Genomic DNA, 20,262 nt, shown 5'->3' on the forward strand with positions numbered 1-20,262 from the left:
GAAGTGTGGCAAGAGAAGAGGAGGTCCCGTGAGTCTCTTCAAGGCATCTGTTCTAGTGAGTTCTCATAGTTTGGGTTTCTTACTTGAATTGCCTGGCTTCAATCCATCATCTCCTGAAAAATACAAAAATACCATATGTTGTGTAAGAAATGTATAACTTCCACATCCAGCCCCTGAAGCTCTGCATGCAATGTCACAGTGGCCTTTCATAGAACAGGTTTGCATGCACACTTCCCAGGGGGGTCAGCACTGGGCAGATTTACAGCTTGTGAGATCTACTTGGTTTTTAATTCAACCCAAAGGTGGAAAAGACAAACATTTAGAATTAAATAATTCTGAGCCCAGGAGGTTGTTTTGAGTGGAGCTTAGTCTTTCTACACACAAATCCACAGCTGCCTCGAGTCCCAGCTTTCTTCATTTCTGCAGTTTGATTTAAAAGGAGGGGGGAGTTTTTGGTTTTGTTCCCCTTGTTAAAGGTAAAGGTACCCCTGACCATTAGGTCCAGTCGCAGATGGCTCTGGGGTTGCAGCGCTCATCTTGCTCTTTAGGCCGAGGGAGCCGGCATTTGTCCGCAGACAGCTTCTGGGTCATGTGGCCAGCATGACTTAAGCCGCTTCTGGCGAACCAGAGCAGCGCACGGAAACACCACTTACCTTCCCGCCAGAGTGGTACCTATTTATCTACTTGCATTTGACGTGCTTTCGAACTGCTAGGTGGGCAGGAGCTGGGGCCAAACAGCAGGAGCTCGCCCCGGCGTGGGGATTCAAACCGCCGACCTTCCGATTGGCAAGCCCTAGGCTCTGTGGTTTAGACCACAGCACCACCCGCGTCCCTGTTGCCCTTGTTACTCAACTGGAAATCAGAAGTCCCTTCTGATCTGCTTTGAAACACCCAGAGATCTACTAGCAGATTGCAGTCTAGCTTCTGCCCAACCCTGATATAGGTGGCCAGTAACTTGTAGACATTCAATGAAGCTGAACATTGGACAGTTCAAGACTCATAGAATCATAGACCATGAGAGAAAAGAGCTAACCCTTTCCCCCTGAACCACTTTCCCTGATGACCCCTCCCCCCCCAACCTGCTGCTTTTTGCTTTGATAGGAAGCACATGGACGCATTTATATGGTTTTAGAAGGGTGGAATGAACAGCACATGGAGTGAAGTTAGAAGGTACCCCAAAGGTCACCCAGTCCAACCCCAGGCAATACAAGAAGCAATAATTTTATGTCAATTTAAGGAGTTTGTACTCTACCATTCAACAGATTCACATGGCTACTTAACAAAAAGTTTTTAAAAAATATGAAAAAAGCAAACTTAAAAGGCTAAGTCTGCGGCACAGTTCCCAGTCTCTTACCACCACCAGATTTCTGTTTGTAGAAGTTCTTTTGTATCTCTGCTTCTTCGCTGTCACATCCACCTGGGCCTTGAGTGCCCCAAAGAATGTCCACCCTGTGATTGGATGAGGACTCTTGTATTATTGGTGGTCACAGCATCCATTATTTTAATTGCATCTCTGTGGCTTTTGTGTGTTTCCTCCCCTGCCCCTCTCCAGTTGGGAAGACATCGCTGATCACAAGGTTTATGTATGACAGCTTTGACAACACATACCAGGTGAGTTTCACCGCCTATGAGGCATTCCAACTGCATGAAGCATGGTAAAAAACTAAAGTTTCCCAACGTTTTGGATAGCCATGTTGCATGATCAAGGCTGCAAAAAAACAATAATGCTCCCCTCTTTTTCCTTTTGACAAATTAGCAGAAGAGGTGTAGCAGAATTTAAATCTGAGCATTGTTCAGCTTTTCATCCCCTGCACCTATCAGCGTAGATGTAGCCTCAACTTCCCTGTGCTTTCTTCTGATGGTTTAACCTTGCCACAACCCCAGAAAGGCACGTAGCCCCCCCCCAAAAAAATCATGGCTTCAGTTGGATTGGCTCTGAAATAAGCCAAAACATTTCTCCCAAACGTCAGGAAATGGACTCAGTCATTTCTGAGCTCATCTGAATCTGACCTCGTCGTCTCTTGCCTTTCTTTTAAAACCCGCTTATGTGGCTGGCATGGGCAGTGCCAGCATAACAGCAGTAGCAAGAAACCGTATGGAGAGAGAAGGGTGGCCGTTTCCTCTGCCCACCCACCCCACCCCCCGGCTGCCTCCTTTCTGGTGCTTGACACAATATGACAGAGGATAGAAAGCCCTGGTAGAACTCTGAGAAATGTATTTGCTTGGGGGTGTGACCTGCTGATCCCAGTCACTCACGATCCACTGAGTCTACACACTTGCAAAACATTTGAATTGGTCTGTTTGCTGACCAATGCAGTATTTGTTCAAATGGAAACAATACTGTACTCTTAAAAAAAATATCTTGCTCCCTGTTGCAAAGGAGAGGCCATTCTCCCAGGATGAGTCCCCAAATGGGATGATTATCCATGGCAAGGACAGCAGCATCTGTCTTGCCGGCTGCATCTGTTCACTGGAACAGGAAAATACACACCGAACAAGTGAGCTCTCCCTTTGGATGATGCAACCCATGAAGCTATTGTATGTTACACAAAAGGCTGGTTTCTTGCTCGGCCATCTTCAAGGGTGTGGAACTGCAAAGGTGCCCCCGTTGCTCTGTATAGATGAGAATTTGAGCTCCTCAGTCTGCAATAAGCTTTGCTTTTCCTCAGGGTGATTCAAAATTATGTTTCTTGGCTGCCGGCAAATAATTCTTCCATCAATCTGATTGTTTCATCTGCTCATGCCGTTGTTCAGCAGTTATCCATTACTGTATCAGTTTTGCAACTGTTAATATGCTTTCTTTTTGCACTCTGCTGGGTATGATTCCCGGAAATAAATGCGGATTAATTTCATGTTTAAAAAACTTAAATGATTCACCCAGGTGCTTCCACTGTGCACCTGAATCCTAATTTACTTATTGTGGGTTGACATTCTATTGTGCCACCCTTAAACTGTCCAATCATTATTGAACTGTGGAGCAGTAAAATGTTAGCCCATATTGGGGAAAAATGGGACCTTGGACACACTGTGAAGCAATTGGTTGACTATGTTGCTACCAAGGCTGGCATAAACAAGTGCAGCAATAATTTCTGGCAATATTTTGAAGGCTGCTAATGAAACAATGCACAACATGAGGGGTGTGACCAGAACCCCATGCAGTGTGAGGGTGCTGAGGTACACCTCTTCACCACGATCCCTCGGGACTGCCCTATTTACAGCACAGACTTGAGATTAGGCCTTGTACCAATTTCAATACAATACCCTCAGCCAAATAATTCCAGGAATTGCAGTGTGGTGAGGTACTGAGTATCGCCTGGTGGAGAGCCTCATCCTGCCAGCTCCTACAGGTTCCCTGGAATGACCAGTTTACAGTATTATATTTTTATGCCTCACATTATTTCAACCCTCATTTTAGGCCTTTTTCATGGGTGTGAACTAAGGAATTTACAATCCTTGCAGATCTGTAAATGCTTTGCATGCCAGGAGATGATGTTGTGCTTCCAAGTTAGTGCTTTTTTTGTTTTACCTATCGGGCTCTTGCAATTTTCTTGCTGCAGTGGAAAGTGAGTTTTTCTTCAGACTTCTTATGTAGCACCAAAGGGCAGTTTTTGGGTTCTGAAAGACCTCCTTAATCCTTGCTTGTTCTCCTGGCAGTGCTGGTTCGAGGTGGCTCTGGGCAGTGGGCCTCCTGTTCTGTCAGTAGCTCCTGGTGGGCTTACCTGGTTATAGTGGCAGCAGCAGCAGTACTCCAAGTAGATCTGGGCAACTGGGTCTTGCCACCCTGTCAGTTTCTCACAACATCCCAGTGTGGCACTAGGCCAGGAGCATTGTGGGAAACTAAGGGTGCATTCAGACAAGGAGATTGTTGCATTAGGTTTCCTGGTTATAATATTACCGCTTCTGCCCCATATTCTAACATTTCTAACATGGGAGAATAGGAATCTCTAACAGAGTTTTCTCTCTTTTTTCTGGTGCTGTCACTGACTTAGAAGGGAGGACAGTCACTCAGAGAAGCTGGGAAAGCTGCTTTAATTGCCCACTTCACTTCCATTTCCCCCCTGAGTGTTGTTTTTCTTCATCTCTGGGTTGGGGAGCACGTTCATCACCTCCCAGAAGGATGCCATTCCTGCAGCAGCACGCTTACGGTTTGAAACAGAACACATTCCATTCAGGCTAAAAGGTGATGGCCTTCAGCAATTATTTCCTCTCCTGCATTGGGTTTAAAGAGCCACCTTGACTCAGTCAGTGTTGCAATTTAGTGAGGTAAACAAACACCCCATTCACCTCTTGACAAGCAATTTAAAATGCATCACAGGAGCGGCACTGCATGAGCACACGATACATATTCTCTCTTTAAAGACTGCTGCAATTTCCACGATAGCCTTCTTGGGTCCTACAAAACAGAAAAAGCAATATCTTTGCTCTCAAGAATTCTCTTCCACCTTTCCGAAAGCTCCTTCTTGCCTGGTTGCTACTGGTGACCAGCAAATAACTTTGCAAAAGTATGATATTTCCCATGCCCAGTGTATTTGGCGCACTTATTTGGAGAGGAAGAGCTTTTATTTCATGCTATGTGTGCTTGGTGTCTGTCAGGCTAGCAAGTGGTAGGATCCAAGGAAGGAGTATGCCTAAAATCTAACAAAGTAGACACAACCTGAAATATCTAATCTCCCAATTAAATGTGCTATTTTTCTGTTATTTCATTTTTTGGCTGCCTCAGGTCAGTTCAGACATTGATAATGTAGGTAGTCTCCAAGTGCCCCGAAAATGCCGGCATCATCACAAAGCCCTTAATCCATCACAACTTCTCACTTTGTCACTTAAGAGTCCCGAATTCCTACAGGCAAGCCTTTCTTCACTTAAAAAAATCCCTAAGATCTTTCTCCACCTTTTCATTCATGCTCCTTCCGTCTCCTGACCAGGGAAAGAGAGAAGCAGCAACCTACTTTGGGTTCTCATTTGCACACTCAGCACAGCAGGGAGGGTCTGCTCTGTGTCCAAACTTTAGGTCCCTGCCCAGTTTCTTTGCATTGCCGCCTCGCCTTTAGTTGCTAGTTTCATTTGGAAAACTGAAATTTGGGGACCTCCCCATATCCCTCCCAGCAATGCTGGTATCAGGAGACCCAGTGCTTTCTACATTAGAGAGCCCTAGCCCACCCCAACAAACTGCAGTTCCCAGTGTTGATTGGGAAAAAGGAATGACTATTGCAGTTTATATCTGAATTGCAGAAAAACTAGTGCATGAATCTCCACACCACCATCCCTCACATATTTACTATTTAATTCAGAATGCCAGCAGAGGACCATATTTTGCCCATGTTTTAAATCTGAGCATTGCATTGGATGTCTATTTTGTAAGACATCTTGATATGGTTTGGCCTTGAAGGGCAAGGCATTATTATATTAATTATCGTTTAAATGTAGAAGGGAAAGGAGAGATGGGCCATTTGCAATGTTGAATGAGTTTCCTGTCCAATATCGGCAGGGCCGGCCCTACGGCCAGGCTGGGTGGTGCAGGGTGCCAGGGCGCCTGCCCGCCAGGGGGGGCGCCACGGAGCTGCACCCGCCCGCCAGGTGCGCTGTCTGCTGCACCCGCCCACCCGCCGCGCTGGGAAACGGGGCAGGGCGGGGGCGCCGGTAGGATCCGTCGCACCACGGTGCTAAATATACTTAAGACGGCCCTGGATATCGGCCTGACATTTTTGCATCGCAAACTAATCAAAGCAGGAGTCGCTTGATGACTTGTGTTTGAAAATGCCTGTTCCTGTTGCTTAAGGAAGGTTAGTGCAAAAAGAACTCTTGAACGGGGTCTTGAAACAGTTCCAGCTTAGGCTCATTTTGACGCTGATCTCATCTGGCAGGGATTTCACACACGAATTGTCGTGCTAGTCTGACTAATGCAGCATGTGTGTACCAGCAATGGTGGCCAGACAAATGCCTCTAGGATGCTCATAAGCAGAGCCAGTTGACAATAGCCATTCCCTGCTGTTAATCTCCAGCATCTGGCATACATGTGAGCCCTGGCATATGAGCATATAAATGAGTAAATGCATTAGATAGACACTAAAAGCTTTTTGGCTCATAGCCTTTGCCCTTAACCACTGTGTTACAGTGAAATCTCACTATGTGTTAGCTCCTTAAGGCTGCAGTCTAACCTGAGAATCGGTCCCATTAAATTCAGTAGGACTCACATCTGAATAGAGCTGGTTAGGGCTGCACTATAAACTAGTAAGACTCATAATCTCTCCCCAATTCCAGGATGTTTTTCAACAGTGAGGTAGCTTTAGAGCAGGCATAGGCAACCTTGGCTCTCCAGATGTTTTGGAACTACAACTCTCATGATCCCTCACCACTGGCCCTGTTAGCTAGGGATCTTGGGAGTTGTAGTTTCAGAACATCTGGAGAGCCAAGGTTGCTTATGCCTGCTTTAGAGACAGGATGCCTTGTTCTAGGATAGGGAGTTGGACAAGATGCTTCATTTGGTGCCTTTGAATTCTAAGTTTTGCAGAGAGATGCTGAGATGAGCTCTAGATGTCTGTGCATTGGCCAGCTCCTTCCCTGCTAGCTGACTCTGAGCTGGTATTAGGACTACAGTTCAGCAACTGGGAAATCCAAAGTTTTATTCTAAAAGGGGGGTGGGGAGGCTAAGCCTTTAAGATTGCAAAAATAATCTTAGCATGTGCGGGTGATGCCTGGTGAAGTCTCCTGAAGACAAAAGAGGCCAAGATGGGGTGGACCTTCAGTGGCTGAACCATGTCCCATCTCCCTCATCAGCAGAAGGAAATTACTTATTGTAAATGAAAAAATGTATACTAAATTGCCTAATTTCTCCACTATGCAGAACCTGGATGTTCTGGTTTCAGATTTTGAATATTTTCATATAAAGAGCCCTATGTTTGCTCTTCTGACGTGTATTTCCTTCAGGTGGGGAACCTCCAGCCCACAGGCCAAATTTTCCCCAACCAATTCATTCATTCACTTTATTTGTATGCCACTCCCCCCCCCCAAAAAAATGCTCAAAGCAGCTTACAACAAAGGAATAGGGATGCATTTCAAACAAACACTACAAAAACAATTTCATAATAACACAACAAAACAAATATATAACATATTAAAAACCCACATTTCAATACTATAAATATAACAAGATTACTTAAACAACATGCAGCATCCAATAGCAAAAATAATAAGGAAGCTTTAAAGTTTCATCTTAGTCAGGCATCCCCAAACATCAGCCCTCCAGATGTTTTGGACTACAATTCCCATCATCCCTGACCACTGGTCCTCTTAGCTAGGGATCATGGGAGTTGTAGGCCAAAACATCTGGAGGGCCGCAGTTTGGGGATGCCTGATCTTAGTCCTAGAAACACCCCTCCCAGTCCCTCTCCTGCAGCAGCTTCTTATAAGGTTTCCAAGGGCAAAGGATGGGGTAGCTGGGAACACCCCTCCTATGACCTACACCCACCTGCCTCACATCTGATGACATATGTGACATCAGGTGTGGGGCAGGTAAGACACTATTTCAGAGGAACAGTCTGGAGCTTAAGATACAATCTCAATTGTTCCTTGGCAAGCAGGACTCATTGTCAGTGCCAGTCAGCTGATTGGCACTGATAGCTCACCACTTTTAAGTCATCCATTTGCAGGCATGGTTTTGGATTTAAAATACACCTTCAAACTGACACGTTCCCTCTGCAGACCAGTGTGCAGAGGAAAAGGGACAAAGCCAGGCTTGCTGTCAGCACCAATCAGCTGATTGGCACTGATAGCAAGCCCCTTTGAAATTATCACCAGGTGTCAAAATGATGTCAGGTGACTGGCAAGTAGGCAGCCCTACCCACCTGTCAAAGTGGCCTAAAGTGGTAGAGAAGATTGTGATCTGTCCTGCCAGTCAAATCCTGTTCCCCACAGCTGCCTTTAACCTGCTGTACTGAAGTGATGGCTAGCAAACATTGTCTAGCGGCCTCTATTCCTCCCATCCTCTTTCCACTTCAGCAGTGCAGAGAAATGATTTAGTTTCATTCTTATCCATCTCCCACTGGCCTTCCACAGCCCTTTTGTTGTTGTGTTTCTCTTCGCCTCTTTTCAAGTGTCTGCTACCACTGAGCTTCAGGGGTCTTGAAATTCAAAAGGTTATTTGCTTTTCTGATGGGAGTTGCATGGGGCAGGATACTGGGTTTAATTGGCTTCCTGGCTTCCACACATCTTTCTTTCTTAAATCCCACTCAATCCCCCTTCAGACAGTGGTGAAACAAATCAATACAAGGACCCCCGAAGCCCTTTCCTTGCTCTCTGGAATCGCAGGCCCTCTGTGCTTCTACCGGAGAGCATTTTCTCCATCATCCGAGCACTCTCAGAGCATTCCCAGGGAAATGGATTGATTATAAGTAAAGCTGGGATCCCCAAGAATCCAAATTCAGTACAACGCACCCACAGATTCATAGATTCCAACTCTCCTGCATCTCCCAAGGCTCTGATAGAATCTGGCTTCAGAACAGGAGATTAGGGTAGCTTCCCCAGTATAGCATACTCCAGGTGTTTTGGATCACAGCTCCTTTCAGCCCTAGCCAGCATGGACAATAGTTGGGTGATGGGGACTGTAGTGTAAAATATTTGTAAAGTATCAGGCTGAGGAAGGCTGCGTTAGGGACCATCTTAAGTTTCAAGGAGGGTATCTTCCTTCTGCTGTTTATACACTTGTCACGTGGTCCTTCTCTCTTCATTCTGTTTGGTTTTCACTAAAGGTTTGTGATATATTTTATTGATTTTATAGTAAAATAGCATTGATCAGTTCCAGCAAAATCCTGTAAAGTGTTAATATGCTTATATCGGTCACATATAAGAAAACAAATTGATTGAGGACAAGGTGGAATAACTGAATCAGTGACTCCATCGCCAAGGCTTCAACTATCCATGACAGCCTCTTGTGAGTAAGCCTTCACATCACTTCTGTTTACATAGCTGATATATAGGGACCATACTTTCTCAAAATGATTGGGTGTTTTTTGCTTGGCCTTCTGTGTTGTGTTAGATGCTCAGAAAGAGCCATATCCCAAACCTGCTGTTGCCATCTTGTCAGAGATCGTCCTTTGAGGAGGCAATCTCTCAATCGGCAGCAGGGTGAACAGTATGGCAGTTAGATCTTTTATATAAGGGGAAGATCTAGATTGGTGCCTAATGTGCCCATATTATCAAGCCCTGATAATATGGGTGCTCTAGACACCGATCTAGACCCTCCTCTTATATATCAAGGTCTAACTGCTACGCTGCTCACCGCTCGTATTATCAGGCACCAAAGTCAAGTTTTTGTCCTCTATTAGAATGTAAATAAGACAAGCATTAATATTTAGGTGGGAGAATGTGCAGCTACCCAGTATTCATGCTGACCAGACTAACTGTTGCCATGGAAGCTTGTCGAAGTCGAGCTAGGCAAGCACTCACCACCATTTGCCCGGGATAGATTTGAAGCAGGAATTTAACCTTTTTGGCCTCAACTTCTTATGCTGTTCCCCTCACCCCACCCTCGGCTGGGTAGAAATTGGCGGTTTCACCTTTGTTTTCCCTCTCTAATTTGCTGTGCCAAAATGTAGCTTTTCAACAGCAACAAAGGACAGGGGTGGAACAAGATGGGATGTTGTGGCTGCTGTACATATGTAGATGTGCAGAAATTTGGATTCCATCTGTTTGCTTTTTCTGCCGTGACACTTGTAATTGAGAAGGCGCTCCCAGATGTCTGAATTGGACCGCTCAGCAGCACATAACCGAGTGTGGTTTTGACAGTAGAAGATGGATAGATTCTCTTATTTTCGCATTCCCAAGCACTTAGCCAAACTCAGCTCAGTGCGCAGGGCTAACTATATAGACTCTATAGAGCCAGTGCTGCATTGCTTCTTAAATATTGGCCAGTTCCCTCCAGAGAGGATGCCCCCTAGCAGACTGCAGCACATACTGTTTGATTAATCAACTAAAGCCAGCAGCAGATGTGACTTGAAATCCAAACTCCCAGAGCTGTGAGTGTTTCAATGGCTGAGCTCTGGAGACAGCTCCTTTTAATTACAATGGTCAGCTCTGCAGCCATGGGGCACAGGAGCTCATCTGTAATAAGCCCTTCTGGAATTTCCGTCCTTGGTTGGAAACCAATGTAAACCTGGGTAGTAAAAGGGGCTAGCATTTATATACCATGCAAATCCACAATGAGATTTTTCACCCAATTTGCCATGCTGGGTACATTTTAGAGCAAAGTATCTCTTAGTGTGTTAGTAAGACTATTCATTAATCGCCATAACTGTTCAGAGGTCCCTCATATCTCTCAGTAAAACAACACTGCTTTCACCACTTATGATATTGTAGTTCAGAGGTAAAGGGAGGTGTTTTTTTATAGAATTGTATTTATTCATTTGTCTATTGTGTATTAGAATTATTAAAGTCTGGGTTAAAAACAAGTTAGCCTTAAAAAGTCAAAATATAAATAATACCAGTAGTTTGAAAAATATATACACTGATTTAAAGTGCTCATTTTTACATCCTTAAGATATCAGGGACTTCCATTCTTCTCTTTCCATGGTTCATTTTACATATCATAAATCCCTGCATATTTTACAAAAATATATACTTTAAATTGTAAAACACAAAATGTAATAAAAATTATATACACTGAAAATATACACTGTGAAATTAATTAACACATTAAAATACATGCCAACTTAATCTAGAAAGACTTGGCTAAACAAAACCAAAAAAGTTTTGAGCCTGTGCCACAAACAGGACAACGAGGGTGTCTGACTAATGCCAATAGGCAGGGAATTCCAAACTGTAAGTGCTGCTGTGCTGAAAGATTGGTTCCTTACAAGGGCAGAACTGATATTATGTGACATTTGTAAAAGTACCAGTTCTGTACACTGAAGTGATTGAGTGGGAATATATCTAGAGGAAGACGATTCTTCAAGTAAACTGGTTCCAAGCTGGCACAGTCCCTGGCCTAGCTGGAGCTGATGGGAGTTGGTGTCTAAGAACATCCAGATGGTCTCAGATTTCCCCACCACTGTTTCAGCCTATGCATTCATTCCTGGATGACACCCCAGTGTTCTAGAGTTCCAGTTCTATGGAACCACAGAGAAAATACCGAAAAAACATCTATGGTGGGAAAGCCTATTTGGCTCTCTGTCAACTCTCGGAGAGCTGTGAACAGTCAGTGTGGCAAAAGAATTTTTTTAAAAGGATGTTCAAATATTGGTGCCATTGCTTATTACATTTGAGTAAGACAGAAGCCTAGGAAATGAGGAAGCTTGTGAATGGCACTCTGTACGGCAGAGAAATGGTGGTAAGGCTGTACAGAAACACATTGTGCACTGTGACTGTTGTGGTATTTAAAATCAGTGCAAGGGAGCTGAGAGGGCCATTGTCAGGGCTCACCCACACTTTGCTTGTGCAGTGCCTCTAGCAGTTCCGCCCTTGCCCCACTCCTTCCCAAAGGAAAACCTGCTCTCTAGCAAAAGATCAGAAGAAATGGCAATCTGGAGGAAAACCTGAATTGCTGTTTGCTCCAATTGAGTGCTTAAAAAAGTGGTTTACCCTGGGGGGAAGCAGCAGGAGAAGAGGAAGCATGGATAAGCCCTCAATCCACTAGAACAGCTTCAAGGGGAACATCACTCAGCACATGTGAGATGGGATCTGAAAGATGGTGCATCTAGCAGTGCCAACCCCATGCAAGCTTTGGGCCCATCTTTCATGGAATGCCGACCTCCCATGCAACACAGCAATACAATTTGAAACTGAAGGGACATTCTGAAGCAGTCTATTCCATGGCATGAGTTTAAAGGTAGACAAATCCCACTAGGTGTGCTCAAGTCATTGAGAGCTCTTGAAGTGGTTCTGTGTATCCCAGTTACAGTGTGATTATTTTTCTTCCAGACTGTCTACTAATTCTTATGCCATTCCTCTTTTTTTATATAGGCTACAATTGGAATTGACTTCTTATCTAAAACCATGTACTTGGAAGACCGGACAGTAAGTGCCAGGAGTTGCTGAGGAGCTGACATTCCCAAGCTACGTATTCAGACAGAAGTAATGGGCGAACGCAGAGGGGACTTTTTGAACCAAACCCATGTTCTGATTTGCCCAAACTGATAAGGGAGTAATCTGCCTCTGCTCTTTCATACCTGCATGCTGGCTTACCTTTCCCAGAGCATCACGTCAAAAACGGGTGTTTTAAGGAGGGTTGGAATCAGACACTTCTGCATGGGCCTGTCCTTGTCCGTCATAATATTCTATAGATAACATGCTCTCAACTGTGTAAAGAGGAGCTGGAACTGATATAAAACAGTTTTATATTATATATATTAGCTGGCCACAAGATTCGTGGATTTTTGGCCACAATACCTTAATTTATTCCCGGCCACCAGCCCAGCGAAATCAGAGTTCAGAGGCTTTGAAGCTACACTGATAAGCTGTCATACTGATGACCGAGGCTTTGTACGTGTTGCCAGCTTCAAATACAGCTTTTTCTCAATTTGGAATGGGAAAAGGAATCAAAATGCAGTATTTTCAGAGAAATGACAGGCTACATGCAGGATATTGTATCATGCATGCAGGATTGTAGTTAACATTGTGTGCACTGAGCACACTGGGACATAGAGTAACATGCAGGCAAGAGTTCCTGTACATTAGCTCCATCCTAGTTCTGAGCAGCAGGGACTAAGATGCACTCATGGTGCCGTCCTGGTGGTTTTCAACCTTTCTATTCCCAGAGAACACTTTTTCATGCTGAAGCACTTCTTGTTTTCTTCCATCACTTTGGCAGAGCCTGGTGATCTAATTTCAGGTGCACTCTTTATTGAAGACCTTATTGCCTCAGGTGGGCCAGACAGGAAAGGGGTTGCACCACTTAACAGGGGTTTCTGCATTTATCCAGCTAGCCCTGTACCGCCATAGCTCACCAGGCAGAGAGGGTGTGATTTTGTGCTGTTTTCCTTATAAGCCAGGAATGTGCAGCCACAGCGGGTCTGCTTTCTCTCCTTTGAGCCAGGAAGTTTGTGACTAGCAGTCTCTTCTAGGACAGGCAATCATCCTCTCTGCTAGGAAGACCTTCCTAAGTGCCTGCATTTTGCCATTTCTCTTATTTTCTCGGAAATGGCATTGGAAGGGGGGGGACCCACTGTAAAACAAAAAAGGTCTTGATTTATAGATTTTGGGGGGACTTTGTGCAAGGATAACCCAATGTCAGTGCAGATGGGAGTTGGCTATAATGAGAGGGGGAAGCGGCAGCTGCTGCTGCATTAATAAGTAGCAGCTAACTATCTCGTGCAGTGTTAATGCACTCTCCAACATCCATCTCAGGCCTAATGGGTTGTTTCCAAGCCTTTCCAAGTGCTCTAATGAAAGCCACAGGCTGAGTGATTTAGGGACGGGGGGGGGGGGGAGATGGAGCCACACTGGTAGATTTCCCTACGCCTTCCATGGGTTTGTTTCTGACCCAGCAGCAGAAATAGAAACGGGTCTCTTCATTTACACCATCTCTTCCCCAAAATATATCCCAAATCAGTTGTGTGGTGATTCGGAACTGAGGCAAAATACTGAAGCCAAATGAACTGCTGAGTAGATTACAAGCAGTATCGGCCATCCACTCTCGCTCTCCATGCACGGGAGCATAGACAACGTTGCAAAAGCCTCTCAGGTCAATGAGAATTTGATGGGTGTTAATGCAAATTTTGTGGCCTCAGGTGCCCCACAAAAATCCAGCCCATGTGGCTGAAGGCCTTTCCACATCAGAAAGATTCCAAAAGCATTCCAGCTTCCAGAAGCCCTCCATGATACCATGGCACAAGCTTGAAATCCTTTGCTGGCAGCCTCAACAGAAAGGCCATGAAGGGTGAAAGCATAGGACTCAACTGTGTCCCATGTGGCTGAGCCTTAGACCTGGGATTGCAGAAGGAAATTAGACTACACTTTTCAAAACTCTGGAGTAGCCCATGGGCTGGAATCATGCAGTGTAGGCAGGACCCACTTTAGAGGTCCGCCAACTGGAGCCTGGTGCAAAATGATCAAAGGGTGCAGCCAAACACACACTGTGTCCCACCAGGAGCCATACATTAGAACGACCCGCATATACATGATGGGGGTCTACAGCGGAGTGGCTTCAGATCAGGAATTCTAACAGCTTAATTTTGAAAGAGGAAGAAATCTTGTTTGTTATTACCGTTCTTAAACAATTGGGAGTCAGCAACCCTTGTTAGATCTACCGTCAGTGAGATCTATCTTTTTGCAGTGGACGCAACCTGCCATTGGTCGTATTTTTCTTATCAGAGAAGCAGGGTTGTGTCCCCTAGTGAGACTAGTGTGGCCTACTTCAAGGATTTGAGGAAACCACCCCATCAATGTTACTCTTTCCCATTTTCCATTTGATCTACATCTCAGTGGCCTTTTGCCTTTTACTGCACTCTTCCTTTTGTTCACGAGACTCCCAGATATGTTTTACAAAAGAGCCTTTTTCAGGTGCTCAAAGTACATAGATGTACTGAGTGCACATGACGGGGATATCAGTTCAAATACAGCTGTGCTGTCTGTGGGACTGTCCCTACCCATTCCATAAAATGTGCATAGAGGTCCGAAGCAGGGCCTGCCAGCCTCATGGTTTGTTTTCGTCAGGTGTTACCTTTACTTGTCCCCAAATCTGTTGTCATATGTAATGGCAGGAGGAGGACAGGCAGGTGTGGCTTGGGTTGGAAAGGCCTTGTGGACCAGGTTAGGGCCTCTTCCAGGACTAAGTAGACTTGCAGGCCACCACTAGTTTATAGGCTTCCCCTGATATCATAGTTTGGGAGTAAGAGGAAGCCAGGATCCAGCCCACCAGCTGGATCCAGTTCCCCAACCATGGTTTATGCCCACCTGGGAAGGGCTAGCCTGTGCATCATGCTGGATTACATGGTCATTTCGCCACACCTCACATAACCAGAAAGCTAGAATAAAGAGCAATCAGTTGTTGCTGTTTATTTAAAATGGCAGCTCTCAGGGGACATAACTGATAATGGATGCTCCCTCTGTTCATCGTTCAGTCTCCCGACTTCCTGTGTTTAATGGCTGTTTCTTCTCCTAACTGTATGTCTCTCTGCCGCTCTTCCCGGTCCCCTCTCGGCAGGTGCGGTTGCAGCTCTGGGACACGGCCGGCCAGGAGAGATTCCGAAGCTTGATCCCCAGTTACATTCGAGACTCAACAGTAGCCGTGGTGGTCTATGACATCACAAGTGAGTTACAGGTTTGGAGGCGCTGGACTGTGGGGAAAGCATTGGAAGACCTTGTATCTGCCCATTGCTGCTCAATATCATCCACTAAGGACTATCTGTTGTACGGGCTCAGTGTAAGATGTAACAAACGGATAGACCACTGCTACCCTGTACTGTACTGTACTACACACACACACACACACACACACACACACACACACACACACAGTCTCTGCACCATGGTAAAACCTTCCATTCTGAAGGAGTTGCCTCTGTCCTGCAGACGTTTACATGAAGAAACTTGTTCTGCTGTCTTGTAAACAATTGTCAAATGAAATGCATGTTGTACTAAGCATCCTAGTTAATTTATTACTTAAATGTTAATTTTAGATGATAGATAGATTGGATAGATAGAGGGGCGTGGGTGGCGCTGTGGTCTAAACCACTGAGCCTCTTGGGCTTGCCGATCGGAAGGTCGGCGGTTTGAATCCCCGCAATGGAGTGAGCTCCCATTGCTCTGTCTCACATGGGCGTAGGCAGGGGGGGCAGGAGGGGGCAATTGCCCCCCCTAGAAGCAGGGCCACTGGCCAGCCTGCCCCACTGCCCGCCCGGTGCCGTCTCCCTTCTCCCTGGCTGGCTGTGGGGCGGGCGGCGGGAAAGCACCAGAGCCGCGCAAAGCGTTTGGCTGGCTTTCCCTCCCTCCGCCCCACAGCCAGCAAGGGAGAAGGGAGACGTCCCTTCTAGCCGGCTGGCTGTGGGGCGGGCGGAGGGAAAGCCAGGCAACCGCTTTGCGCGGCTCTGGGGCTTTCCCTCCACCTGCCCCAGCGATTGCAGAGGGGGAGGAGGGGATCGGAGCAGCCCGATTTCGGGCTGATCCTGGCTCCCCCTCGTCCCTTCCGATCGTGGAGGGGGAGGAGGGAGTCGGAGCAGCCCGATTTCGGGCTGATCCTGGCTCCCCCTCGTCCCTTCCGATCGTGGAGGGGGAGGAGGGAGTCGGAGCAGCCCGATTTCGGGCTGATCCTGGCTCCCCCTCGTCCCTTCCGATCGTGGAGGGGGAGGAGGGAGTCGGAGCAGCCCGATTTCGGGCTGATCCTGGCTCCCCCTCGTCCCTTCCAATCGCGGAGGGGGAGGAGGGAGTCGGAGCAGCCCGATTTCGGGCTGATCCTGGCTCCCCCCTCGTCCCTTCCGATCGTGGAGGGGGAGGAGGGAGTCGGAGCAGCCCGATTTCGGGCTGATCCTGGCTCCCCCTCGTCCCTTCCTATCGCGGAGGGGGAGGAGGGAGTCGGAGCAGCCCGATTTCGGGCTGCTCCGATGTGGCCTTGGCCCCGCCCCTTGCTCCCCGCCCCTTGCCCCCCCTGATTTTCATCCTGGCTACGCCCCTGCTGTCTCAGCTCCTGCCAACCTAGCAGTTCGAAAGAATGCCAGTGTAAGTAGATAAATAGGTACTGCTGTGGCAGGATGGTCAATGGTGTTTCCATGCACTCTGGTTTCTATCATGGTGTTCCGTTGCGCCAGAAGCGGTTTAGACATGCTGGCCACATGACCCGGAAAGCTGTCTGTGGACAAACACCGGCTCCCTCGGTCTGAAAGGGAAATGAGCGTCACAACCCCATAGTTGCCTTTGACTGGACTTAACCATCCAGGAGTCCTTTACCTTTTTACCTAGATAGATGCACACCTGTAGGAGGATGCAAGAGTCAGGCTTTGTTTGAAGGCCATCCAAAGACCTCTAGGAGCATCCTTTAAAGAGTGTTTTGAACAAAGACCATTCAGTCCACCAGATTGTGCCCAACAGTGGCCAGACTAATGCTCCTGGGAGCTTCCATTTCTATATGTTGGTTCCTACCTGATAAATGAGGAGGAGGATGTTGTTTTTTTAAGGAGAGATACTACCTCCTATTATGTACACAATAACTCAGATTGCCAAACCAGTTATTTTATGAATAGGCTGAAATGAGTGGGACCTGTGGCAGAGTGTTGCAGTGTGGTATGCCCATGGTTCAGGATGTCAAATGGACTTCATTCCCATTCCCCCTTCCCTGTGATTTTTTGTTTTCCCTTCCCAACAGCCTGTCGGCATTCCAAGACCTCTAAGCACCAACAGTGCAATTCAAGCCCTGGGTGGGGTGTAGCAGAGTTGCGGGACCACACCACATCCACAAACCTGCTGCTTACCTGGCTGCTTACCTGGCGGGCATGCAAAATCTGGGGGCAGCCTGGAGCTGGCCTGGTATTCAGGTCCAGATCACACCTGAGGCTGTCAAGTGACAGCAGCAGGATTGGCTCAGGACCCACTCGATCCTGGGTTGCCTCAGCTTCCCCACACCCCCAGAATGGCTCTTTGGGGGCTTTCCATGGGATTCTGACAGGCCACCAGCACCACATCTACCTCCCTACACTTTTCGGCAGGCGGAACAGGGAGCTTTGTGCTGGCAGGACTGTCCCAAATGGAGGGATACCCCTTCTGCATCCATACACAAACCTAGCGTAGTGGATTGGGGGGGTTGGATCACGCCCTTGGCCCTCATTGGGCTGTTTTTTGGGGGGGGGGTGTAAGCTAGGCAAAGTGGGGAGAAAGTGACTGGCCTGAGATCAACCAGGAAACTACATGACTGAGGATTTGAATCTAGGACTTCGCAGCAGTAATCAGACACTGACCCAGCCTTAGCCAACCAGGTGGCCTCCAGGGGTTTTGGAACACAACTCCCATCAGACATGACCATTAGCTGGTGCTCCAACCCTTGAACTACGTTGGGTCTCATGCAGCACTGAGGTCCTCACTTCTGAGGAATCCAATGCTCCTCAATAAAGGAGCCACCGAGCAAAATATTTCAAACCTTTCTGAAGCCCGACTCTGACAAGAACACTCTGACCTTTTCCATAGCCACCTCTCGCCGTTTGCTGTGACTTACCATGTTCCTTATTGCAATTAATGTAAGAGGAAATGAAAAGTGACAGAAAAGTGGATCTGCTTCCCTCTGGTGGCCCCTGCTGGCTCAGGCAGCCGAAGCCGTCGCAGAAGGGTCAGACCTACGCCGAGTCTGAGCCGAGTGGCTCATTAAAAATGTTCCTGTTTAATGGATTGCCTATGCTCCGGTTGCTATAGCTACACTAAACTCTGCCTCTAATTGGCAGCAGATTCTCCTGGCAAAATGCAAGGAAGGGGCAGGCAAAAAGCGCCGTGTGGATAATTATTATTATTATTATTATTATTATTTATACCCCGCCCATCTGGCCGGGTTCCCCCAGCCACTCTGGGCGGCTTCCAAAAAAACAGAAATTCTAAAATACAGAAATCCATCAAACATTAAAAGCTTCCCTAAACAGGGCTGCCTTGAGATGCCTTCTAAAGGTCTGGTAATTGTTCTCTTTGACCTCTAGTGGGAGGGCATTCCACAGGGTGGGTGCCACTACCGAGAAGGCCCTCTGCCTGGTTCCCTGTAACTTGGCTTCTCGTAATGAGGGAACCGCCAGAAGGCCCTCGGAGCTGGACCTCAGTGTCCGGGCAGAACGATGGGGGTGGAGACGCTCCTTCAGGTATACCGGACCGAGGCCGTTTAAGGCTTTAAAGGTCAACACCAACACTTTGAATTGTGCTCGGAAACGTACTGGGAGCCAATGTAGGTCTTTTAGGACCGGTGTTATGTGATCTCGGCGGCCGCTCCCAGCCACCAGTCTAGCTGCCGCATTCTGGATTAGTTGTAGTTTCCGGGTCACCTTCAAAGGTAGCCCCACGTAGAGCGCATTGCAGTAGTCCAAGCGAGAGATAACTAGAGCATGCACCACTCTGGAGAGACAGTCAGTGGGCAGGTAGGGACTCAGCCTGCGTACCAAATGGAGCTGATAAACAGATGCCCTGGACACGGAGTTGACCTGTGCCTCCATGGACAGCTGTGAGTCTAAAATGACTCCCAGGCTGCGCACCTGGTCTTTCAGGGGCACAGTTACCCCATTGAGGACCAGAGAGTCCTCCACACCCGCCCGCCTCCTGTCCCCCACAAACAGTACTTCTGTCTTGTCAGGATTCAATCTCAATCTGTTAGCCGCCATCCATCCTCCAACCGCCTCCAAGCACTCACACAGGACCTTCACCGGTTCTGATTTAAAAGAGAGGTAGAGCTGGGTATCATCAGCATACTGATGGACACCCAGCCCAAACCCCCTGATGATCTCTCCCAGCGGCTGCATATAGATATTAAAAAGCATGGGGGAGAGGACAGAACCCTGAGGCACCCTACAAGTGAGAGCCCAGGGGTCTGAACACTCATCCCCCACCACCACTTTCTGAACATGGCCCAGGAGGAAGGAGCGGAACCACTGCATGACAGTGCCCCCAGCTCCCAAGCCCTCTAGACGGTCCAGAAGGATGTTATGGTTGATGGTGTCAAAAGCCGCTGAGAGATCCAGCAGAACAAGGAAACAGCTCCTACCTTTGTCCCTAGCCCGCCGGAGATCATCGACCAGTGCGACCAAGGCAGTTTCAGTCCCATGATGAGGCCTGAATCCTGACTGGAAGGGATCCAAATGGTCCGCTTCTTCCAGGCGTGCCTGGAGTTGTTCCGCAACCACTCGCTCAATCACCTTGCCCAAGAATGGAAGATTTGAGACTGGGCGATAGTTGGCCATATTGGCCGGATCTAAAGATGGTTTTTTAAGAAGCTGTTTAATAACCGCCTCTTTCAGCGGGTCTGGGCCTCTGCCTCCCGTCAGAGCTTGTGAGCCCGGGGGGGGGGGGGATCAGTTGAAAGTGCTGCCAATGAGATGCGCAGCCAGAGAGCCATCTGTGGATAGGAGGCATGGCTTCTTTATTTATCTAAATTATTATTTGTATGCTGCTTTTCACGTCACAGAAACGCCAAAGCAATTTCAAGAACAATAAAGCTGCCGACAGCATAAAACAAAATAGAACAATAAGTAAAACAGGTAGGAGGAACCCGTGGCTCAGCAGATGCAGTTGAACCTCACCTCCTGTCAGCCTCAGCCAGCACGGCCAGTTATGAGGGATGATTCCAGCAATATCCGGGTGGCCACAGGTTCCCCACTC

General features: G+C 47.3%; 1 protein-coding gene across 2 annotated transcripts in view; it reads left to right on the plus strand.

Moving 5' to 3' along the window:
• RAB6B (RAB6B, member RAS oncogene family) overlaps positions 1–20,262 on the plus strand; it is a 56,712-nt gene that overhangs the window by 28,740 nt on the left and 7,710 nt on the right. The window contains exons 2-4 of one of the 2 annotated variants that reach the window (XM_088670761.1): positions 1,553–1,611; positions 11,953–12,006; positions 15,119–15,239. In XM_088670761.1, coding sequence (XP_088526887.1) covers positions 1,553–1,611; positions 11,953–12,006; positions 15,119–15,239 — 234 coding nt within the window. The remainder of the gene's footprint in view (positions 1–1,552; positions 1,612–11,952; positions 12,007–15,118; positions 15,240–20,262) is intronic. The other variant, XM_035134088.3, reaches the window with a different exon arrangement.

This window comes from Zootoca vivipara, chromosome 5 (assembly GCF_965207765.1).
Source record: "Zootoca vivipara chromosome 5, rZooViv2.hap1.1, whole genome shotgun sequence".
Lineage (NCBI taxonomy): Eukaryota > Metazoa > Chordata > Lepidosauria > Squamata > Lacertidae > Zootoca > Zootoca vivipara.